Source organism: Vicia villosa, linkage group LG2 (assembly GCF_029867415.1).
Source record: "Vicia villosa cultivar HV-30 ecotype Madison, WI linkage group LG2, Vvil1.0, whole genome shotgun sequence".
Classification (NCBI taxonomy): domain Eukaryota; kingdom Viridiplantae; phylum Streptophyta; class Magnoliopsida; order Fabales; family Fabaceae; genus Vicia; species Vicia villosa.
The window spans coordinates 101,676,372-101,703,569 of record NC_081181.1 but is presented as its reverse complement, the minus strand read 5'-3'; the positions used below and the strand labels follow the sequence as shown (position 1 = coordinate 101,703,569).

At 29.2% G+C, this 27,198-nt stretch overlaps 1 protein-coding gene across 2 annotated transcripts; it reads left to right on the top strand.

Annotated features, from left to right (window-relative positions):
• The first annotated feature begins 3,420 nt into the window (after positions 1 to 3,420).
• Positions 3,421 to 5,032, top strand: LOC131651716 (FBD-associated F-box protein At4g10400-like). 2 transcript variants are annotated; one of them, XM_058921395.1, is made up of 3 exons: positions 3,421 to 4,222; positions 4,372 to 4,494; positions 4,650 to 5,032. In XM_058921395.1, exons 1-3 carry the CDS (start codon positions 3,452 to 3,454, stop codon positions 4,941 to 4,943), a joined length of 1,188 nt encoding a protein of 395 aa, XP_058777378.1. In that variant the 5' UTR covers positions 3,421 to 3,451; the 3' UTR covers positions 4,944 to 5,032. The 2 variants fall into 2 exon arrangements, with proteins under 2 accessions (XP_058777378.1, XP_058777377.1); XM_058921394.1 differs by having other exon boundaries at positions 4,372 to 4,548.
• Positions 5,033 to 27,198: the final 22,166 nt, after the last annotated feature.

Sequence of the window (27,198 nt, the reverse complement as noted above, 5' to 3'; positions counted from 1 at the left end):
GTACATGAAGATGATAGGGAAAAATTGTTTCAGGCATTTCAGGTATAATTTACTTATTCATTTTGACATTTCCTTTTTAATTTTTGTGATATTCATGATTCTACTTTATTTAATATTTTTAAATTCATACAACAATGTAGGAGCAATGTTGTTAGGATGTTAGAGATGAGACCGCGATTAAAGAAAACTTTCACTCAAAATGTGTTGCTCGGTTTTCTGATACCATGAGGAATGTTAGACTTAAATGGGAAGCAAAAGGGACACGTCCACGTTGGATAGGAGAAGATATATTCCCAAAGCTTATTGATCATTGGAATTCTGATAAGTTTAAGGAAATATCTGAGCAGGCAAAGAAAAATAGAGCATCTGAAGTTGGTGGCTGCAACTACGCAGCAGGAAGTATTAGTGTGGCTGAAGTTGCGCGAAGGATGGTACATAAATTTATTAATTTTTTATTAAATCTATTATTTAAATGTTGCATTATGTATAATTAATTTTTTTTACTTATTTAGTGTGAAGAATCCGGCAGAACTCCACTTCTTAATGAGCTCCACATGGAGATTCATCTCAAGAGAAATGGAGAGTTTATTGACGAGCGCGCAAAAACCACTCAAGTAAGTTATTTTTATATCAAAGATATTTTATTTATTTCTTTTATATGTAAATAGTTTATTTGAATCATGATAACATTTATTTTTTTATAGGAGAATTTTGATAGAGAACTTGCCATAAAGTTGTCAGAGCATCCTGAAATACCCGAACCACCACCGGGGTATCCTGTTGACCCTAGTATTGGTTTTCAGACTTGGTATAAGGTTTCAGGTGGAAAGAAGAAAAATGGAGAATGTATTGTACTGGAGGGTATTCCCAAAAATCAAGCGGCGTAGTAGAGATTTCAAAATGAGATATGCTGATGGAGAAGGATCATCCACTCCACCTATATTAACCGCCGAAATGCTTGAAATTAACTGTGAGAAACTTGGCAACTACTGAGGCAGCACAACAAGTAGCAGCAAGAAATTTGGAAATTGAAGAGATGAAGAGAAAACAATTAGAGATGCAGGAGGAAATGCAAAGAAGAGAAAGAGAATTACGGGAAGAAATGAGGAGAGAATTTCAGGAAGAAATGAGGTGGCAGGCACAAGAGTATAAAGAAGCAATGCGAATTGCAAATGAGCGGTCACAAAGGTTTGATCAATTTTTTGCTTCACAAAATATGGGTGGTGGATTTGGAGGAACTAGTGGATATGGAGGAGTTGATGAAGAAGAGGAGGAACAAGATGGGGGGAATAATTAAATTTACATATTTAAGTTTATTTTAATTTGTATGGAACAATTTGTGTTAACTATTTTGAACTTATTTTTAAATATTGTAATTTTGTATGGAGTTTCATTTTTATTATATTTGCTTAAATATTAATTATTATATGTATTATAATAATTTCGTTTTAATTTGAATTATTATATATATATATATATATATATATATATTTAATTTAAATTATATTATAATTATATATATTTTAATTATCATATATGATTTTGAAAATTATATTTTTTTTCAAAAGAAAAACAATTTGCGAGGGGCTAATCCCCAAGCAAAAAAATTATATGCTGCATTTTGCGAGGGGCTTATCCCCAAGCAAAATATTTGATGCAGTCTGCCCCTTGCAGACTACTAGCTGGTGCCTACGTCTGTAAGTTGCAGAGGAGAATATTGACTTTACATCTAGCGAGGGGGAAAGCCCCTGTTTTGCTAGGGGAGTTGTCCCTTCGCAAATTGTGCATTTGTGAGGGGTTTTTGCCTTTAGTGAGGGGTTTAGCCCCTGGCAAATTACAGTATTTCTTGTAGTGAATGTTCAAAATATTGTCACATAAATGAGTTTTTTTTTGTAGTGTGTATTTTTAAAAGTAGAAAAGAAAATGTTTTGAACATCTTTCACGAATATATGACCAATAAAATCAGAGTAATCATAAATGAGTTTGCCATTTTAAATATGATATTTTATAATCATCCTTAGTCAAATATACTAAGTAGCATATATTTATAATATATTTAAACATCTTTAACAAATTAATGATATAAATCCGAAAATATATATTAGTGATATAATATATTTTTTATTGTATTTTTAAAAACAGAATATATTTATTATTATTAAAAAATAGTATATTTTATATATTATTAAAAATATATATATATTTTTTATTAAAAATAATATATATTATTTTGTTCAAAATAGTATATATTTTTTAATTCAAACAGTATATTTTTTGTTATAAAAAGTAGTATATTATATATTTATTAAAAACAATATATTATTTGTTTATTAAAAATTCGAATATATTTTTAACTATATTATATTATTAATAAAAATAGAATATATATATATATATATATATATATATATATATATATATATATATATATATATATATATATATATATATATATATATATATATATGTATATATATATATATATATATATATATATATATATATATATATATATATATATATATATATATATATATATATATATATATATATAGAGGAGGGATCAAATTACACCCGAAGAGTTACACCACGAGTTACACTCGTTCAAAAACTACATCTCGAATTAATATTTTTTAAATTCAACCGTTGGATTGAAACATAATATCATATAGATCATACCTATAAAGTTTGAGCTTAATCTATAATGATTTACTATATCATCAAGATATCCAAAGATTAACGTTAAAATGAGCTTTCATATTAAAATCCACTATCATATTTTAGTCAAATATATCAAAGTTTTATTATAGAAAATAAATAAAAAATTTATAAATATTCACCGAATAAAAAAATCCTTTAGAATTCAATGATGTTTAATAAGGTAAATGAGTTATATTTTGTAGCAAGTGTTTGAAATTAATTTTATTGGTAACTTGATAATGCAGATGATAAGTCACTTGGATTTAAATTTATGTTTAATTAACTACTGTTTTATCCTTTTAATGTGTGTTTTTAAAATAATAATATAGGGTGTTTATATCCATTTATTTGTAATTTATAATTTATAATAGATATATTTTATGTTTAAATTAGTCAAAGATATTTCTTACGTTAGATTTTTTTTATAGAATTTTGAAGAAATTAGATTATCATGTTCATTTTAATTTATTACAGTACCTATATAATATTTTCTTATCTATACCGAATTAATTAACGGAATCATCATTTTTAATACATATATAACGGAATCAGTGACCAAATCAATGTTTAAAAGAGTGTATTTATTTTAGAGGTGAATTTTAAATTATTAATTTAACAAATTTTTAAATGGAATTGTGGTGATAATTAATGATTCTTATTTTTTTTGATTTGGTGTTTTCTTAAAAGCATTTTCCTTTTAGTATATATATGTAACCGAATCACAGTGAGTAGCTATTAGGTTAGGCAGTCCATGGAAAACCTTATTCTGCAACCGCCTCACGGCACAAAAGAAAATACTAACAAGCGTTTAAAAAGTGTGGCATCACAGTCTCTGATAGAAGATTTACCCGATGAGATACTATCTGAAATCCTATATTGGCTGAATACCAAATTGGCTTTCGAAACATGCCTTGTTTCCAAGAGATGGTACCGTTTATTCCACTCACTCGATTTTTTCTTCTTCACCGATGCAGGCGTCAATTGCGCAGAGAACAGGGTTGATTTACTTCGATTCGTTAACTCTGTTATCTTCTCCCCACACTATCAGCACCTTCCCATCAAACATTTTATTCTCGATTTTCAATTCCAAATCTGGGATGCCGATGACCATATCACTTTCAACCAATGGGTGGAAGCAGCTAAACGACGTCGCGTCAGTGATCTCGATCTACACCTCATAAATGTCCCTTTAGCGCCTTCCATTTTCTGCTTCAAAACACTAATCAAGCTCAGACTAATTGGAATAAGTATAGGCACTTTGCTTCATTCTTCTGTTGATCTTCCTTTGCTGAAATCCCTCTATATGCATACCGTTACTTTTCATAATAGAGAGGATTCCATGAAACTTGTTTCTGGGTGTCCCCAATTAAAGAGATTGATTGCTATGTTTATTAGCGTATCAAATGAATCCGTTACAGCTGGGTATTATAAACCCTTGTCCAACTTATTTGAATCCGCTATCTGGTTATTTGAGGTTCCCTTCAATGCTGTATATAATGTCCTATGTTTAGGCCTATTAGGGGTATGTACAGTATAAGTATGATATCAATCACCATATTACTTATTATGTCTATTTGGTTTGCTTTTATAATATCTATGTATCTTATTTTTACAATGTGCTATTTGCTTTGCTTTTATAATATCTATGTATCTTATTTTTACAATGTGCAGTTGGGGCGTAATGTTGCTAACATAGAAACCAGTTCATATTACAAAGACTTCCCGGTGTTTGGAAACTTAACTGAACTTTATCTAACTTGGAGTTATAATGCCGACCTTCATGAATGGGATGAGGTATTGAAAATGCTCCATAATTGTCCCAAACTTCAATCCCTCAACATTTACAAGGTTGATTCCATCCATCGCTAGTTATTGATTTTTGTTGGATCTTATGTTTTTCTCTTCTCTTCTGCTGTTTTTACCAATCATATTTTGTCTTTGTCTCACAGCAAAGTTCGCCAAACAAAGAGGATTGGAAATACCCATATCAAGTTCCTCAATGTCTTTCCTCTCATCTAACCAAATGTGACATTCAACGCTATGAGCCTTTGGAAGCTGATTTTCGATTTGCAACATATATTTTGCAAAATGCGTTACATTTACAGGTTATGACCATTGGTGTTCTTCGCCCAGAACCAACGGAGAGCCCCCATTTTGTAGATGATTTATTCTCCTCTTCAAGGATCTCCCCTGCTTGTCAACTCTCTATTTCTGACCTTCAACTCCCTGATCTCGTTCTCTAGATATCTATGTGCTATTTGATGGTCCAAATAAAACTATATCTACTTTTTTCCTTTGGATTTTATTATTATTATTATTATTATTATTATTATTATTATTATTATTATTATTATTATTATTATTATTATTATTATTATTATTATTATTATTATTATTATTATTATTATTATCACTAAATCAAAAAATGCACTTCTATCCACCATTTTTTCTCTTGTGTTTAATTCTTGATATATTTTAGTGTATAAGTCTTGTCTTATTTCTTTTGTTTAACTTTCACAATATCTATTTTATTTGAGTTCAACACATTATTTGAAAACATTCTGCATAATGAACTTGTTGGTCACTCCATATTGGATTCTCTTGCATTAGAAATAAAAGTTAAATATTGCTCTGTTTCCTCTAAACTGACTGCAACAAGTAGTAATAGATGATATATTACAACCCTTGTCTAATTACTCTAGACAAATATTGCCAATATGTTCTGATTCAATTCACCGTCTCTTTTACATTTCACTAATTTCAATAGACATGTCTTTGCACCGACAGAGACTCGAATATGTCATTGAAATGTTGACACTAAAACTGTTTGAGAACTAAATTGCTAATGCAACTATAAGTGTTCGGTCATTAAGATAGCCATAATCAAATTGTCTGCACAAGTAGATATCATCAAGAGGAATTAATTATTTTAGACTCAAGGATGTATGTTAAATGATGATCATTGACAAAGATGTTTGCATATAATGAAGATTGAGTTAACTGAACTACTGATGATCACTTCAATATCCGTTTTATCTGCTTTGATTACCCAATCAGACTCAAACTTGATGTACAATTGTTCTCCCAAATATTACATCTATCTAATTTTCAACATGCTCAAAACATGTTTCTGTTTCCATTCTCATTCTCCCTAAGTTACATTTGTAACTGCTCCTAATAATAATAACAATTGTTACTCTAATAATAGTAATGGCTGCTTTTAGACTATGTAACGGTTACAAATAACATTTATATTTGCTGTTCCTTTGCTTGCAACGGCTACTTGACAGAATCTAGCAGCCACATTCAGTTTTGGTTTCTAACAATTCTTATAACACTAACTTCTTTCTCCAATCACAAGTCCATGCTAATCTATCTTACTCATTAACTTGGTGATGAAACTTGGCAAAAAAGTTCAGTTTGTAAAATGCTGTTTTATTTTCATCACTCTCAATCCCTATATTTTGGCATCTAAGTGTGATGCCTTGCTTAGCATTCCATTTAATTTTAATTTCAGGTAACCACTCTCAATCTTGAAATTGTTAAATCACTAGCCGAATGTTAGTTATATATTACATGTAATATATAACCACTCTCAATCTTGAAATTGTTAAATCACTAGCCGAAGTTTTAGTTTCATATCTATTGCAATCTTTAGTTTCCTGTTGGATGAAAACATTGGTTATTTATCTTTAGTTTCGAGCTTTTCTGCTATCATGTACTCTGTCGATCATAAGTAACTTACCGAATGTTATCATTGGTATCAGCATGACTACTTCTAACCTTTTTCTGTCATATCAAGATTTATCTCATGTGTAAGCTGTGACTGCGGGAAATTCCTATAGTAGAGACTCCGGATCCTCATTACACTAAAACTTAATGCTTGCAGCTATTTGTTACGTTTACTTCACCCTTTTTTTTGCTTCAAACTCTTTACACAGAAAGTATTGAAATTCATTATTCTATTTTTTTCCCTCTTTGCAGAGAGCATTCCTTCAGTTGGAGTGGATTTCTTCTAAATGGCCTTATCGACTCTTCTAGAATAACAGTAGCCGAGTTGGCTATTGTTGGTGGTGAATTCACCTCTTCGCACTCGGTCAGGCCATTCAGAAACACCGATTCATTTGTCTGCACATGAAATGTTCGACGAAATGTCAATACTAAGGTTAAAGTCATTCCTCAGGAGATTGCAGACTTGCCGTTGTCTGGACGTTACTCGAATTGTTGGATTGTACCGTTCACCTCATTAGTCAGAGATAAGTCACCTATATTTACTCATACTTGGTATATATGTTGTTGCTTTCTCTCTTAATCGATCTGTATGAATACATAACGTTTTACTTTTACGAGATATTATTTCCCATTCTTTCAATGAGAAACTATACTATATGTGTATTCACGACTTGCTAGAGCTGTATTGACAACATGAAAGTACTATGCTCTGTTAGTTATTCATGTGTTGATAGACAGAATCATACTACTGTGGTGCTGAATGGCTATATGGCGTCGTCGACGGAACAAAGGGCATCGCCGATAAAGGTGCCGATCTCAAGGAATATAAGTGAAGACTTGCGAGCCGTTCCATAGGACACATGAATACAAAATCAAGAAGAATTAAGAGTTCAACGGAACAAATCAGCGAAGAGAATCATTTGAAGCATCTCTTGTTTCATTCCAACTCAAAATGCTACGGACACGACAAGATATGCTTCCGATCTGTCAACGGTCATTACTCACAAGCAGGCCATATTCTTATCAGTTTTATTATGTTCATATGTATTATCTTTATGGTTGTTTGTTCTGACTTTGCTGGGTTTATGAGTTTTGTGATGTACAAATATCACAAGATCAATCCACCTTCACCGTTAGGCAAGCATGGATATTCAAAGTTGATGATACGTTTTGAGGGATCCAATTTTGTCGGCAGGGATGTTCCTGAAGTGCTAGGGCAGAACCGATGCTTTGTGGCGAGATCTAAATACTGCAACAAATGACAGGAGAGTGAAGGTTCGATAGGAAACCGTCATTAAAGTTGTCACTGCCGAGAAATGATGGCATCTTCGTCAATAAACTCACCAAGGCGGCCAGATGGAGTCATTGCTGGGAGCATGTCACCGGCACAAATGGATGCCGTCATACTCGACTGGAACTCAGAAATGGAAAAGATGAGTCGATCTACTCTTTGTTGCCAATAATTAGTTAGCATAATTTCCACTTATTCGTCCATCCTGCCACATCTCACCGAAGAAAATGTATTTGTTGTCTCATTGAATCACAGCATGCTAGGGAGCAGTATTAGAGAATCATTGATGGGATGGATCATTGATGTCCATGTCCCATTTAGTAACTTTTTACCACTCATGTGACCTTTCCTTGTTCATTTTATTATTTCTCTTTCTAAGAAAACAACTTGGTCTTTCTTTCTATATAAATCTGAATGAAGTTAGTGTTAACTTATGCACTTAAATTTTTTTCCCTCTGAACTTTACTTTGACGGTTCATAGGTTTCATTGCAATTTGTCTAGGTTCTGCATGGAGATGCGGTGCTTGATGAGATTCAGGTAGAGACTTGGTCTATTAAGCTTTATTGTTCATTAATAACAAAAATTGTAGTTTTTGCATTAACTTCTACTTTTCATGGATACACTGTATTGAGTGAAGATGTTATCATAAGTCATCTTGCAGCATACTCAAAGCCTAAATATGTTGTTTTCTTGGTATCCTCTATATGTCATGTATATCCATTTTTATTCTTGAATTGCTACAGATATAAAGCACTTTCGGAATATATCAAACCAAATAGTCTTGTAAGTATATAGTTCCATCCAAGTAATGAACATCTCGATAATCGATATATTGCTAACATGCAGTTGCTTTTTGTGCTAGGTTAAATCTGTTCCAAAGACGCGGTTAGATTTTAAAGATTGTATCAATATGCTAGATAGATTTGCAAAACCACAATTTCAAATTATCTTGGATCAAAGTACCTGAAACAAGATGCTATACAACTTACATATCTTAAATATTAGAACCTGTTACTTGAATGTTTTCCATTAATCATGAATGAAAGAAAGATGTATATGGAGTGTATGATCGGCCGCCAACAGAAACTGATGTGATACTCTTAAAAGAGATTGGTGAGCCATTGTTGTAATCTTTACCTTCCATATGACCTATTTTAGTTTCTTCATATGGCAAAATTTTCAACAATTACAGTTGTTGCTGAAGATGGAAGCTGGTCAGTCATGAAACCCAAGTTACAGAATTCAATTAAGCAGACTTAAACTCAGTTTGGAACGACTTCTCTAGAAATACTCATAAGAAATAGAATATTGAAAGTATCTTTCGATGACCAAGTTTTGTGAATTTCAATTTCTAATAGAAGTTGAAATTAATCTGTGAATTCCATTGAAAAGGTTTGAACAATCTTGTATTCCCTTATAAATCACAAGTGGTAGCATGCCAAATTACTTTGAGCAGGGGCTCAAATTTGATTTTATTATGTTTTTCTCTTTCTAGATGTCATAAATAAACAATTGCAATCGGATTTTTCTGTTTATGTGATTGTTATCTACCGTTGAGCTAACTGTTGCTGCCCATGATATAACTGCCGGGATGAAAACAACGATACCAGAAGCTGCAATGATAGCAAAACTTGGAATTGATGACTACTACATTGTAAAAGTAAAATTCTCTTTATGTTTCTCCTACTTTAATGCCTTTAATGAATGGCTTAAATGGTTTGTAGACTGTAGTTCACATGTGAAACATAAATAGAATTTTACCAATTAGATTTTATTACCCTCAGGTCTCATAATAGGTGTTTTTTTTTTTTTTTAAAATTATTCGTCTCAAATTATTTATTCTTTTAAAATATCAATGTGATATTTTTTACTAATATTTGTTTCCAATAATTTGTCCCTATTTATTTTATTTTAATTCATATAATTTTTCTATTTATTATCTCAAAAAATGTAAAAATTATAAAGAGAACACCTATCTAAGGATGTCAACGGGGCAGGGGCGGGGATACATTCTCATCACAATCCCTGTCCTCAAATTTATTCTCCATCACCGCTTCGGATCTCCGTTACGAGGGGATTTTCTCCCCCATCCTCGTTCCCGCGAATCTCCTTGGGTTCCACGGATCCTCAAAGTTCATGCGGAGGTCCATAAACATGATTTATTATTTTTTATTTTAAATCATATTAATAGTAAAAGTTTTAAAAAGTAACCACACAAAAATTTAGAAATTAATAGTCCCTTGGTCCCTATATCTCACTTATTTTCGGTTACAAAAACGCTTTTATGGCAAAAGTTGCTTACGTGGAAGCCCAGATACATCATTTTCTATTTTTTTAAAGAGTCATGCTATCTGTACACCAATATTTTGACATCGTATGCCCTTACACCGTAGCTTTGCAAGCACATTTTAATTATAGCACATTATTCAAGACATGAAAAAATAATAAAATATAGGAAAAAGTAGATTGTACCGTATATTATAAATACGGTGTAGTTGTCATTTTAAATGTAAACCTATCATTTCTCTTTTTTAAATATCCAGAATTCCACATAAGCATTTTTTGTTTGGATCTTAAAAAATTAAAAGACAAAAATTCATATTTTGATGCCCTCAAGGGTTGAACCCACGAGCTAGATAGCTCATTTTCTATTTTTTTTTTTAAATATCCATAATTCCACATAAGCGTTTTTTGTTTTAAAAGAAAAAATCATACTTTGATGCCACCAAATTGAACCCATGAGCTTTGGGTTCACAAAATACTCCTTTACCACTAAGCCAAACTTACCAATTCATTAAATTATTCTCATATTAATTAAATTAATTAACAATAGTTTAAATTACTATAATTAATCTCATATTAAATTGTTCTAACTATTTAATATGAGAGTAATTTAATAAATTGGTAGTTAAAATATTAATTAATTAGAATAATTTGACTATTAAATATGAGATTAATTAGTTAAATATAAGTTAGGTTAAATATAATTAACTAGTACTTAAAATATTTTGCATTGAAAAAACTAATATATAAAATAATAAGTTTACTAAATAGTTAAAAAAAACTATTTTAAATATTAAATAGTTAAATAATTATTAAAATAATTATTAAATATTTTATTAAGAAGTTTATTAGATAGCTAAAATAATTATTTTAATTAATTAGTAATTAAATAGTTAAAATATTTATTTTAATTATTTTAACTATTTCATACAATATTGTCTACTAAATAATTACTTAAATAAATATTTTAACTATTTAGTTTAACTACTAAATTTATCAATTATTAATATTTCAAATATTAATAGTTGAAATATCCAATCACTATGTTTAAATATTAATTATATTTATTTAATATTACAATTTATAATTTTAATCAAAATATAAAAATACTACATACAAAGATAATATATTTAAAACATTACTAATAGTATGGATAATATACATATGGATCGTAATTATTAAACAAGAAAATTAAGTGGCATAGTGGAAATACATGTTGTTTGAAAGCAATAGGGACCTTTTTAAAAATATTTAGGTTACATAAATTAACGTCCCTAAGTGTCTTCGAGCCGTGGAGGGAAATTTCACCTCTTTGAGGCCCCAAACATTTCACGAATTTCACGTCTTTGAGGTCCCAAACGGAAATTTTTTCACAAAGATCTCTGCTAATGAAGTCAAGTTGACATCCATACACCTATAGTGAGATGGATGGATGGAGTATTTAAGATCTTCATTTAAGACCTTAAATGAATGATTTTTAGGGAAATATCTGATATATTTAAAATAAAATTTATATAGAATCATAAAATAATGATTATTATATTTTTAATTTTTAAAATACGTATAAAAAATTTGGAAATTTTATGTAAGCTCTTCAAAATCATTCAAAACATTCCTTCAATGCAAATTTACGTTCTCCAAATTAGGGGGTTTTTGGTGTTCCGAATAAAAGTCAATTCTCCAAAATCCTCTCAACTAATTTTTTTCTATTCTTTTCACTCTATCTTTTATTTTTCAAAACTATCCCCTCATTTCTCTTCCAAACTCGCAAACAAATATCTTAAAAGAAGTAATAATTTTAGACTCAAGATGATCATTTGAGATGTGAAGTTTTACATAGGATGAATATTGACATTTAAATTGTTATGTATTTTTGTTTTAGGATTTGGATCCCTTCTGCCTGGCATCCATTTTTTTTTTTGGATTTGAGTTTTTTGTAATGGGTGAATGATGTTTTTTTAATTATATAATTGACCAAAAAGCATTAAATATATATATATATATATATATATATATATATATATATATATATATATATATATATATATATATATATATATATATATATATATCGGATTATTTCTTTAGACTAGAACACATTCGGTTCAAACAGGATTTACGTCTTTTGATTGTAAGATAAACATGAATTAATACTAGTAATAAGATAAACATACATAAACAAGTTAAACAAGTGTGAAGAACTTATACCTCAAGAGAAACAAGCAATAAGAAGAAGGAATATTTTCATAAAACAAAAACACCTTTTACTCAAAAGAAAATAAATTTACATTATGGAACTAGAAAATAAAAATTCTAATTTCAAAACACAGAGATATTTTTCAAATTATTTTGGATTTGATTATTCTGAACTTAATTCCACCAAACAATTATCAGGACTCGTTTTTATCCAAAATTTTGATGAAAAAATAACATACTTACTTCAGGCATTCCCATACCCTGATCTAGTTAAAATTATTCTAAAGAAATTAAAATTTTCCTATTTTCAAGAAAAAATAACATTAGAGACATTACAGGACATAATAGAAAAAGATTTTGAAGAACATGAATTGAAATGTCTAGTTAGTAATCTAAATGAATTCACTTCCACTTCACTTCATTTAGACTTTTTTGAAGGACATTTTTATGGAGATCATTCACAGGTATATTACAGAATGAGAAACCATAGAAAAATTCAACCAAGAGTAACTCTAAATTTTAGGAGGTTTAATCCAACAAATTCTGATGGTTCTATAAATTTTGATGAAGATGGATATGAGACAGACTAAATTATCTCAACATAACTCTGATCACATGTATCTGACATTTACATCACTTTACACTTACAATTTTACCTATTTACTTACAATTTTACCTACCACACTATTTACTTACAATTTTACCTACCACACTATTTAATATGAGACAGACTAAATTATCTCAACATAACTCTGATCATACTATTTAATAGAATTTTTACAAGACTTTTATGCCTTAGCAAGCACTTCAGGAAACTATTTTTCTACAGAATTAGGAGAAAGATTATTTACTAAATTACCAGTACCATTAGGTCACGAAATTCATGAAAATTGGAATAAATTAGAAGTTCATAATGAATTTGATAACATCGGAATAAGAATACAATACATTATTTCTGAATTAAAAAAGAAATGTACTTATATTCAAATTCAAAAAGAATTAAAACAAAAGAATGTAGGGTTCTGTAAACAAATTTATACTCCCCAACAATATGGCAAGCATCCTAATGATAAAAATCAAAAGAATCAGCCTAGATTTAAAAGAAATTATGTAAAGAAAAATTACTTAAGAAAATCTAATGCCAGGAAACCGTATTTAAACAAAGAAAGACATGTTAGAAAATATAACCCTAACAAGACTTATAGAAATACAATTACTTGCTTTGCTTGTAGCAAACCTGGACATTTATCTTTTGTTTGTCCAAACAAACAAAATTTATTTACAAGAGAATCAAATCTTGTATCTACTATAAAAGAAGATATCTTAGAAATAACTTCAGATATTTCAGACAACTCTGAAATTTGGAGTATTTGCTCCTTAGAAGGAATAGAAAATGAAGAAATTGAAATTCCTTCTGAAGATGAAAATAATAATAATTATATTCTGTTAGAAAAATTGAAAAAATTCACTTTTAAATAAAATAATGGAGCCAAAAAATAAATCTTTAGATTGTAACCATAATTGGAACTACAAAGCTGGAAGTGACAACATTAGATGCTTTAAACAAATTTGGCATTTCCATCTTTTATCAAAGGAAGAAAACCAATTACATTTAAAGACCTCCAAGTAAAATTCCAAACAAACTGTAATTATTGGTCTGATTATTATCAATGGCCAAAAATTTGGGTTAGAGATTTGAATCTTTCTGTTCCTGTTATTATGGGATTAAACTTTATTCTTCATAATTCTGGACAAATTAGTATTAATAAGGATTATGTGACAATAAGTAAAAATTGTTCATTAATACCTATTATTTCAAACTTCAAACCACAAATAAAATCTGAATCCTGTAATTGCAAGGGAAATAAGGATGAATGTTCTTGCAATAATATAGAACAACAAGATTTAGATTTAGATACAGACAATGGCATAGAAAGTGAGTTACACTTAATAGATACTACACATTTCACGAAAAACCTACAAAATTATGATCTAGAACAGATAATTAAAAAATTAGAAAAAATTGAAATAATAGGAGAAAATCCTACAAAATTTTGGGAAAGAAATAAAACCCTATGTAAGTTAGAAATTATCAACCCAGATATTACTATTAAATCACCTAATTTTAAGTATGGCAATTGGGAACAAGAATAATTTAAAATGCACATTAACCAATTGTTGAAATTAGGAATTATTCAAAAATCAAATTCTAGACATAGAACCCCTGCTTTTATTGTTCAAAAAGAAGCAGAAAAGAAAAGAGGACAATCTAGAATGGTTTTTGATTATAGAAGATTAAATGACAATACATTCGAAGACGGATATTGTATACCTGACAAAGACACCTTAATTAACAAAATTCAAGGTAAAAATTGGTTTTCTAAATTTGATCTAAAATCAGGTTTTTGGCAAGTAAAAATGCATAAAGATAGCATTGAGTGGACAGCTTTCTCTTGTCCATTAGGATATTTTGAATGGCTAGTTATGCCATTTGGACTTAAAAATGCTCCACAAATTTTCCAAAGAATGATGGATGACATTTTTAAAGAATGTTATAATTTTACTTGTGTTTATATTGATGATGTTCTTGTTTTTTTTTAAATCTGAAAAAGAACATTTAGAACATTTATATATAATTTTTTCCTTATTCGAAAAACATGGCTTAATAATATCAAAAAAGAAAATTGAAATTGGAAAAAATTATATCTCTTTTTTAGGAGCGGAAATAGGAAATGGAACTATTAAATTACAACCTCATATTTCTAGAAAGATTTTAGAATTTCCAGATAAATTGGAAGACTTAAAACAATTACAATCTTTTCTAGGATTAGTAAATTATGTTAGGCCATATTTCAAAGATTTGTCTAAATTAACTTCTCCTTTATATAATAAGGCACAACAAAAAGGAGTTAGAAAATTTAATGATCAAGACATCAAAATAGTTCAACAATTAAAAGAACAAATTAAAGCATTAGAACCATTGACTTTACCATTAGAATCAGATTATTTAATTATAGAAACTGATGGGTGTGAATTAGGATGGGGAGGAATCTTAATCAAAAAACCCAATGAATTTTCTTTAAAGTCATTAGAAAAAATTTGTAGATATACTTCAGGAGTATTCAAAGAAAAAGGATATTTAACATCACTTGACTATGAAATTTTAGCTATTATTTATGTGTTGGAAAATTTTGCTTTATTTATTTTATCTAAAAAACAAATTACTATTAGAACTGATTGTGAAGCAATAGTAAAATTTGCAGATACAAAAAATGAAAGAAAATTAACCTCTAATAGATGGCTTAAATTTAGAGAATTTGTCTTAAATAGAGGATTTAAGATAAAATGGGAACATATTAAAGGAAAAGATAATAAAATACCAGATTTATTATCTAGAAAATTGTTACATAATTAACAATTGTGCCTGGATTTTTCAGAAAAATACAGGAAATTCAGACATTACAAATGGCAGGCAAAGTCATTGACTTTGATGTAACCAAATTAAAGACATTTCCTGAAAAGGAGCAATTCAAAACATCTTTGAGAAATCAGCTCAAAGAAGAAGAAACATGTCTTTTAGACAACATTTGGAACTTATCCACCACCTCTCAAAGTAACAGCAAGAAAGTAGCAGTAATAAATGCATTAGCATCTTATTTTGCTACTGGAAGACATTTTAGCAAAAAAACCATTTGTTTGCTATACATTATTCAAAGGTCCAAAGGCTGGAGTTTATTTAGATTGGGAAGAAATGGCCCAATTAATTGAAGAAATTAAATTATTTCCAAGATATGGTCAACCCTTGTATAAAGGATTCTATGATATACAAGAGGCCATAGACACAATAACTAAGAATTGTGGAAATGATATTATCATATCACCACGAGTTCTTAAATACCAAAATTATTTAAAACACTTGGAAACCTTTGGTGACCAAGAGTTTTTACACGAAATTCAAAACATTGTTCCTAAAGGCAAAGGAAAAGAAGTTTCCTTAAGACCACAAATTCCACTGAAAGAACAAAAAACTTTCAGTGAAACATTAAATTCTTCAAAAATTCCAAAAATCACCACAAGTTTGGTAAATTTGGGAAAACCATCAATTCAGACACCGCCCAAGACTTCTGTAGAAGAAATGGGAATAAAAACATTTATTTTGTTACAAGAAGCCTTGAGCCAAATTTGTAACAACCAAATTATTCACAACGGAATCTCTACTGAATGGGATTTTGTTCACAATAATTATAAACAATGCCAAAACATGTTTGAAGACTTCCCTGAAAATCAAGAGGGTGAATGTTACTGTCAACTAGATTCTGCCATTAGGAAGGCAAGAATTTCTTTGCCAACTTTTAAAACATTCAAATTCAGAGATTATTCTATATCATTAACTAATTTGCTTAAACATGGACTGGTAAGTGTAATTAATGTTCCACCATTATATGACTTCACTCCTTACTTACCAGCATTTCTAGCAGATACATTAGAAACTATAATTCCAGAATTTCCACAAAATGCAAAACTGGAAATAACATCGTTATATCCAGATTTTCACAATAATTGTCCAAGTCATCACTTAATCTGGCTATATTTCAAGAATTTGGACATTGAATTTGAAGAATTCCAAGTACAAAATTCTGGTCCAAAGACCTTACACTTGGAAGACCTCCCACAGCAGATAGAAATTGCTAGAGCCAAAATAATTTCCAAAGACTTTGGCTGGTCCAAATACAAAATGGACGAAAAGAATCTTCTAAGAGAAGATAAAACAGGGAAAATTTATTGTAATTCAGATATTACAAAATTTTTTTTTCCCTTTTGAAGTCAAACATTCAAGGCCGAAATTGGTAGAGGCATATAGGAGAAGAAGCACATCATGGGGAAAAAGATCAGCATCCTCAGAATCCTCACAGGATAATCCTCTAATTGTGTAAATTTCAAAAAGGATACGTCACTGATGACATAAAATTGGGAGAAATTATTGCCGTCAAGAAAAAGGCTAAAAAAGATAATTATTAAGAGAACAGTTATTTGACCCTTCAAAGATATGAAAGGGTAATTCTGACACAAGAGGCTACGAAAGGGGGCATGTCCCTTTCAACTTCTATCATGTATATTACTAATAAGTGAAGTTAGGTGTAAAGTTGTCTTGTTTGTATTAAAGTAAATAGTACTTTAGATAAGGCTAGATATTAGTATCTTATCTTTTCATAATGTACAAATAATAAAGTATTGTTCTCTAGAGACTTCCCCTTTACTTATAAAAGGAAGCTCTCACCATGTTTGTAAACACACCACTACGAATACTAATTCTCATAACTTTTCATATGCAATCAAATATAACCAATGTTTTTCAACATGCTTGGTTTCAATTTCCAGCACTAAATTCCTTATTCCTAATTCTTATTGCTCTCAAAAGGTATGAGTTTTTAAGCAATTAGTTTAACTTGTTTATGTATGTTTATCTTATTACTAGTATTAATTCATGTTTATCTTACAATCAAAAGACGTAAATCCTGTTTGAACCGAATGTGTTCTAGTCTAAAGAAATAATCCGATAGGGAAAATCCAGAGAGAAAAATAGTACCGCTAGGATGAAGTTCTTAGACGATAAGGAACATTGACGCAGAGGTTGTCTCTGGAAGAAACTCTGTGGAAGTAGGTTAGGGATGAAAAGGTGAGATTCTTAGATAAACAAGGACTAATTACTATTAATATGAATAAACATACATAAATAAGTTAAACAAGTGTGAAGAACTTATACCTCAAGAGAAACAAGCAATAAGAAGAAGGAATATTTTCATAAAACAAAAACACCTTTTACTCAAAAGAAAATAAATTTACATTATGGAACTAGAAAATAAAAATTCTAATTTCAAAACACAGAGGTATTTTTCAAATTATTTTGGATTTGATTATTCTGAACTTAATTCCACCAAACAATTACCAGGACTCGTTTTTATCCAAAATTTTGATGAAAAAATAACATACTTACTTCAGGCATTCCCATACCCTGATCTAGTTAAAATTATTCTAAAGAAATTAAAATTTTCCTATTTTCAAGAAAAAATAACATTAGAGACATTACAAGACATAATAGAAAAAGATTTTGAAGAACATGAATTGAAATGTCTAGTTAGTAATCTAAATGAATTCACTTCCACTTCACTTCATTTAGACTTTTTTGAAGGACATTTTTATGGAGATCATTCACAGGTATATTACAGAATGAGAAACCATAGAAAAATTCAAGCAAGAGTAACTCTAAATTTTAGGAGGTTTAATCCAACAAATTCTGATGGTTCTATAAATTTTGATGAAGATGGATATGAGACAGACTATATTATCTCAATATAACTCTGATCACATGTATCTGACATTTACATCACTTTACACTGACAATTTTACCTATTTACTTACAATTTTACCTACCACACTATTTACTTACAATTTTACCTACCACACTACTTAATATGAGACAAACTAAATTATCTCAACATAACTCTGATCACATGTATCTGACATTTACATCACTTTACACTTACAATTTTACCTACCACACTATTTACTTACAATTTTACCTATCACATTATTTAATGGTATCAACATATGCAATCAAATATAACCTATGTTTTTCAACATGCTTAGTATCAATTTCCAGCACTAAATTCCTTATTCCTAATTCTTATTGCTCTCAAAAGGTATGAGTTTTTAAGCAATTAGTTTAACTTGTTTATGTATGTTTATCTTATTACTAGTATTAATTCATGTTTATCTTACAATCAAAAGACGTAAATCCTGTTTGAACCGAATGTGTTCTAGTCTAAAGAAATAATCCGATAGGGAAAATCCAGAGAGAAAAATAGTACCGCTAGGATGAAGTTCTTAGACGATAAGGAACATTGACGCAGAGGTTGTCTCTGGAAGAAACTCTGTGGAAGTAGGTTAGGGATGAAAAGGTGAGATTCTTAGATAAACAAGGACTAATTACTATTAATATGAATAAACATACATAAATAAGTTAAACAAGTGTGAAGAACTTATACCTCAAGAGAAACAAGCAATAAGAAGAAGGAATATTTTCATAAAACAAAAACACCTTTTACTCAAAAGAAAATAAATTTACATTATGGAACTAGAAAATAAAAATTCTAATTTCAAAACACAGAGGTATTTTTCAAATTATTTTGGATTTGATTATTCTGAACTTAATTCCACCAAACAATTACCAGGACTCGTTTTTATCCAAAATTTTGATGAAAAAATAACATACTTACTTCAGGCATTCCCATACCATGATCTAGTTAAAATTATTCTAAAGAAATTAAAATTTTCCTATTTTCAAGAAAAAATAACATTAGAGACATTACAAGACATAATAGAAAAAGATTTTGAAGAACATGAATTGAAATGTCTAGTTAGTAATCTAAATGAATTCACTTCCACTTCACTTCATTTAGACTTTTTTGAAGGACATTTTTATGGAGATCATTCACAGGTATATTACAGAATGAGAAACCATAGAAAAATTCAAGCAAGAGTAACTCTAAATTTTAGGAGGTTTAATCCAACAAATTCTGATGGTTCTATAAATTTTGATGAAGATGGATATGAGACAGACTATATTATCTCAATATAACTCTGATCACATGTATCTGACATTTACATCACTTTACACTGACAATTTTACCTATTTACTTACAATTTTACCTACCACACTATTTACTTACAATTTTACCTACCACACTATTTAATATGAGACAGACTAAATTATCTCAACATAACTCTGATCACATGTATCTGACATTTACATCACTTTACACTTACAATTTTACCTACCACACTATTTACTTACAATTTTACCTATCACACTATTTAATGGTATCAACATATGCAATCAAATATAACCTATGTTTTTCAACATGCTTAGTTTCAATTTCCAGCACTAAATTCCTTATTCCTAATTCTTATTGCTCTCAAAAGGTATGAGTTTTTAAGCAATTAGTTTAACTTGTTTATGTATGTTTATCTTATTACTAGTATTAATTCATGTTTATCTTACAATCAAAAGACGTAAATCCTGTTTGAACCGAATGTGTTCTAGTCTAAAGAAATAATCCGATAGGGAAAATCCAGAGAGAAAAATAGTACTGCTAGGATGAAGTTCTTAGACGATAAGGAACATTGACGCAGAGGTTGTCTCTGGAAGAAACTCTGTGGAAGTAGGTTAGGGATGAAAAGGTGAGATTCTTAGATAAACAAGGACTAATTACTATTAATATGAATAAACATACATAAATAAGTTAAACAAGTGAGAAGAACTTATACCTCAAGAGAAACAAGCAATAAGAAGAAGGAATATTTTCATAAAACAAAAACACCTTTTACTCAAAAGAAAATAAATTTACATTATGGAACTAGAAAATAAAAATTCTAATTTCAAAACACAGAGGTATTTTTCAAATTATTTTGGATTTGATTATTCTGAACTTAATTCCACCAAACAATTACCAGGACTCGTTTTTATCCAAAATTTTGATGAAAAAATAACATACTTACTTCAGGCATTCCCATACCCTGATCTAGTTAAAATTATTCTAAAGAAATTAAAATTTTCCTATTTTCAAGAAAAAATAACATTAGAGACATTACAAGACATAATAGAAAAAGATTTTGAAGAACATGAATTGAAATGTCTAGTTAGTAATCTAAATGAATTCACTTCCACTTCACTTCATTTAGACTTTTTTGAAGGACATTTTTATGGAGATCATTCACAGGTATATTACAGAATGAGAAACCATAGAAAAATTCAAGCAAGAGTAACTCTAAATTTTAGGAGGTTTAATCCAACAAATTCTGATGGTTCTATAAATTTTGATGAAGATGGATATGAGACAGACTATATTATCTCAATATAACTCTGATCACATGTATCTGACATTTACATCACTTTACACTGACAATTTTACCTATTTACTTACAATTTTACCTACCACACTATTTACTTACAATTTTACCTACCACACTACTTAATATGAGACAGACTAAATTATCTCAACATAACTCTGATCACATGTATCTGACATTTACATCACTTTACACTTACAATTTTACCTACCACACAATTTACTTACAATTTTACCTATCACACTATTTAATGGTATCAACATATGCAATCAAATATAACCTATGTTTTTCAACATGCTTAGTTTCAATTTCCAGCACTAAATTCCTTATTCCTAATTCTTATTGCTCTCAAAAGGTATGAGTTTTTAAGCAATTAGTTTAACTTGTTTATGTATGTTTATCTTATTACTAGTATTAATTCATGTTTATCTTACAATCAAAAGACGTAAATCCTGTTTGAACCGAATGTGTTCTAGTCTAAAGAAATAATCCGATAGGGAAAATCCAGAGAGAAAAATAGTACCGCTAGGATGAAGTTCTTAGACGATAAGGAACATTGACGCAGAGGTTGTCTCTGGAAGAAACTCTGTGGAAGTAGGTTAGGGATGAAAAGGTGAGATTCTTAGATAAACAAGGACTAATTACTATTAATATGAATAAACATACATAAATAAGTTAAACAAGTGTGAAGAACTTATACCTCAAGAGAAACAAGCAATAAGAAGAAGGAATATTTTCATAAAACAAAAACACCTTTTACTCAAAAGAAAATAAATTTACATTATGGAACTAGAAAATAAAAATTCTAATTTCAAAACACAGAGGTATTTTTCAAATTATTTTGGATTTGATTATTCTGAACTTAATTCCACCAAACAATTACCAGGACTCGTTTTTATCCAAAATTTTGATGAAAAAATAACATACTTACTTCAGGCATTCCCATACCCTGATCTAGTTAAAATTATTCTAAAGAAATTAAAATTTTCCTATTTTCAAGAAAAAATAACATTAGAGACATTACAAGACATAATAGAAAAAGATTTTGAAGAACATGAATTGAAATGTCTAGTTAGTAATCTAAATGAATTCACTTCCACTTCACTTCATTTAGAATTTTTTGAAGGACATTTTTATGGAGATCATTCACAGGTATATTACAGAATGAGAAACCATAGAAAAATTCAAGCAAGAGTAACTCTAAATTTTAGGAGGTTTAATCCAACAAATTCTGATGGTTCTATAAATTTTGATGAAGATGGATATGAGACAGACTATATTATCTCAATATAACTCTGATCACATGTATCTGACATTTACATCACTTTACACTGACAATTTTACCTATTTACTTACAATTTTACCTACCACACTATTTACTTACAATTTTACCTACCACACTAGTTAATATGAGACAGACTAAATTATCTCAACATAACTCTGATCACATGTATCTGACATTTACATCACTTTACACTTACAATTTTACCTACCACACTATTTACTTACAATTTTACCTATCACACTATTTAATGGTATCAACATATGCAATCAAATATAACCTATGTTTTTCAACATGCTTAGTTTCAATTTCCAGCACTAAATTCCTTATTCCTAATTCTTATTGCTCTCAAAAGGTATGAGTTTTTAAGCAATTAGTTTAACTTGTTTATGTATGTTTATCTTATTACTAGTATTAATTCATGTTTATCTTACAATCAAAAGACGTAAATCCTGTTTGAACCGAATGTGTTCTAGTCTAAAGAAATAATCCGATAGGGAAAATCCAGAGAGAAAAATAGTACCGCTAGGATGAAGTTCTTAGACGATAAGGAACATTGACGCAGAGGTTGTCTCTGGAAGAAACTCTGTGGAAGTAGGTTAGGGATGAAAAGGTGAGATTCTTAGATAAACAAGGACTAATTACTATTAATATGAATAAACATACATAAATAAGTTAAACAAGTGAGAAGAACTTATACCTCAAGAGAAACAAGCAATAAGAAGAAGGAATATTTTCATAAAACAAAAACACCTTTTACTCAAAAGAAAATAAATTTACATTATGGAACTAGAAAATAAAAATTCTAATTTCAAAACACAGAGGTATTTTTCAAATTATTTTGGATTTGATTATTCTGAACTTAATTCCACCAAACAATTACCAGGACTCGTTTTTATCCAAAATTTTGATGAAAAAATAACATACTTACTTCAGGCATTCCCATACCCTGATCTAGTTAAAATTATTCTAAAGAAATTAAAATTTTCCTATTTTCAAGAAAAAATAACATTAGAGACATTACAAGACATAATAGAAAAAGATTTTGAAGAACATGAATTGAAATGTCTAGTTAGTAATCTAAATGAATTCACTTCCACTTCACTTCATTTAGACTTTTTTGAAGGACATTTTTATGGAGATCATTCACAGGTATATTACAGAATGAGAAACCATAGAAAAATTCAACCAAGAGTAACTCTAAATTTTAGGAGGTTTAATCCAACAAATTCTGATGGTTCTATAAATTTTGATGAAGATGGATATGAGACAGACTATATTATCTCAATATAACTCTGATCACATGTATCTGACATTTACATCACTTTACACTGACAATTTTACCTATTTACTTACAATTTTACCTACCACACTATTTACTTACAATTTTACCTACCACACTACTTAATATGAGACAGACTAAATTATCTCAACATAACTCTGATCACATGTATCTGACATTTACATCACTTTACACTTACAATTTTACCTACCACACTATTTACTTACAATTTTACCTATCACACTATTTAATGGTATCAACATATGCAATCAAATATAACCTATGTTTTTCAACATGCTTAGTATCAATTTCCAGCACTAAATTCCTTATTCCTAATTCTTATTGCTCTCAAAAGGTATGAGTTTTTAAGCAATTAGTTTAACTTGTTTATGTATGTTTATCTTATTACTAGTATTAATTCATGTTTATCTTACAATCAAAAGACGTAAATCCTGTTTGAACCGAATGTGTTCTAGTCTAAAGAAATAATCCGATAGGGAAAATCCAGAGAGAAAAATAGTACTGCTAGGATGAAGTTCTTAGACGATAAGGAACATTGACGCAGAGGTTGTCTCTGGAAGAAACTCTGTGGAAGTAGGTTAGGGATGAAAAGGTGAGATTCTTAGATAAACAAGGACTAATTACTATTAATATGAATAAACATACATAAATAAGTTAAACAAGTGAGAAGAACTTATACCTCAAGAGAAACAAGCAATAAGAAGAAGGAATATTTTCATAAAACAAAAACACCTTTTACTCAAAAGAAAATAAATTTACATTATGGAACTAGAAAATAAAAATTCTAATTTCAAAACACAGAGGTATTTTTCAAATTATTTTGGATTTGATTATTCTGAACTTAATTCCACCAAACAATTATCAGGACTCGTTTTTATCCAAAATTTTGATGAAAAAATAACATACTTACTTCAGGCATTCCCATACCCTGATCTAGTTAAAATTATTCTAAAGAAATTAAAATTTTCCTATTTTCAAGAAAAAATAACATTAGAGACATTACAAGACATAATAGAAAAAGATTTTGAAGAACATGAATTGAAATGTCTAGTTAGTAATCTAAATGAATTCACTTCCACTTCACTTCATTTAGACTTTTTTGAAGGACATTTTTATGGAGATCATTCACAGGTTTATTACAGAATGAGAAACCATAGAAAAATTCAACCAAGAGTAACTCTAAATTTTAGGAGGTTTAATCCAACAAATTCTGATGGTTCTATAAATTTTGATGAAGATGGATATGAGACAGACTATATTATCTCAATATAACTCTGATCACATGTATCTGACATTTACATCACTTTACACAGACAATTTTACCTATTTACTTACAATTTTACCTACCACACTATTTACTTACAATTTTACCTACCACACTATTTAATATGAGACAGACTAAATTATCTCAACACAACTCTGATCACATGTATCTGACATTTACATCACTTTACACTTACAATTTTACCTACCACACTATTTACTTACAATTTTACCTATCACACTATTTAATGGTATCAACATATGCAATCAAATATAACCTATGTTTTTCAACATGCTTAGTATCAATTTCCAGCACTAAATTCCTTATTCCTAATTCTTATTGCTCTCAAAAGGTATGAGTTTTTAAGCAATTAGTTTAACTTGTTTATGTATGTTTATCTTATTACTAGTATTAATTCATGTTTATCTTACAATCAAAAGACGTAAATCCTGTTTGAACCGAATGTGTTCTAGTCTAAAGAAATAATCCGATAGGGAAAATCCAGAGAGAAAAATAGTACTGCTAGGATGAAGTTCTTAGACGATAAGGAACATTGACGCAGAGGTTGTCTCTGGAAGAAACTCTGTGGAAGTAGGTTAGGGATGAAAAGGTGAGATTCTTAGATAAACAAGGACTAATTACTATTAATATGAATAAACATACATAAATAAGTTAAACAAGTGAGAAGAACTTATACCTCAAGAGAAACAAGCAATAAGAAGAAGGAATATTTTCATAAAACAAAAACACCTTTTACTCAAAAGAAAATAAATTTACATTATGGAACAAGAAAATAAAAATTCTAATTTCAAAACACAGAGGTATTTTTCAAATTATTTTGGATTTGATTATTCTGAACTTAATTCCACCAAACAATTATCAGGACTCGTTTTTATCCAAAATTTTGATGAAAAAATAACATACTTACTTCAGGCATTCCCATACCCTGATCTAGTTAAAATTATTCTAAAGAAATTAAAATTTTCCTATTTTCAAGAAAAAATAACATTAGAGACATTACAAGACATAATAGAAAAAGATTTTGAAGAACATGAATTGAAATGTCTAGTTAGTAATCTAAATGAATTCACTTCCACTTCACTTCATTTAGACTTTTTTGAAGGACATTTTTATGGAGATCATTCACAGGTTTATTACAGAATGAGAAACCATAGAAAAATTCAACCAAGAGTAACTCTAAATTTTAGGAGGTTTAATCCAACAAATTCTGATGGTTCTATAAATTTTGATGAAGATGGATATGAGACAGACTATATTATCTCAATATAACTCTGATCACATGTATCTGACATTTACATCACTTTACACTGACAATTTTACCTATTTACTTACAATTTTACCTACCACACTATTTACTTACAATTTTACCTACCACACTATTTAATATGAGACAGACTAAATTATCTCAACACAACTCTGATCACATGTATCTGACATTTACATCACTTTACACTTACAATTTTACCTACCACACTATTTACTTACAATTTTACCTATCACACTATTTAATGGTATCAACATATGCAATCAAATATAACCTATGTTTTTAGACATGCTTAGTTTCAATTTCCAGCACTAAATTCCTTATTCCTAATTCTTATTGCTCTCAAAAGGTATGAGTTTTTAAGCAATTAGTTTAACTTGTTTATGTATGTTTATCTTATTACTAGTATTAATTCATGTTTATCTTACAATCAAAAGACGTAAATCCTGTTTGAACCGAATGTGTTCTAGTCTAAAGAAATAATCCGATAGGGAAAATCCAGAGAGAAAAATAGTACCGCTAGGATGAAGTTCTTAGACGATAAGGAACATTGACGCAGAGGTTGTCTCTGGAAGAAACTCTGTGGAAGTAGGTTAGGGATGAAAAGGTGAGATTCTTAGATAAACAAGGACTAATTACTATTAATATGAATAAACATACATAAATAAGTTAAACAAGTGTGAAGAACTTATACCTCAAGAGAAACAAGCAATAAGAAGAAGGAATATTTTCATAAAACAAAAACACCTTTTACTCAAAAGAAAATAAATTTACATTATGGAACTAGAAAATAAAAATTCTAATTTCAAAACACAGAGGTATTTTTCAAATTATTATGGATTTGATTATTCTGAACTTAATTCCACCAAACAATTATCAGGACTCGTTTTTATCCAAAATTTTGATGAAAAAATAACATACTTACTTCAGGCATTCCCATACCCTGATCTA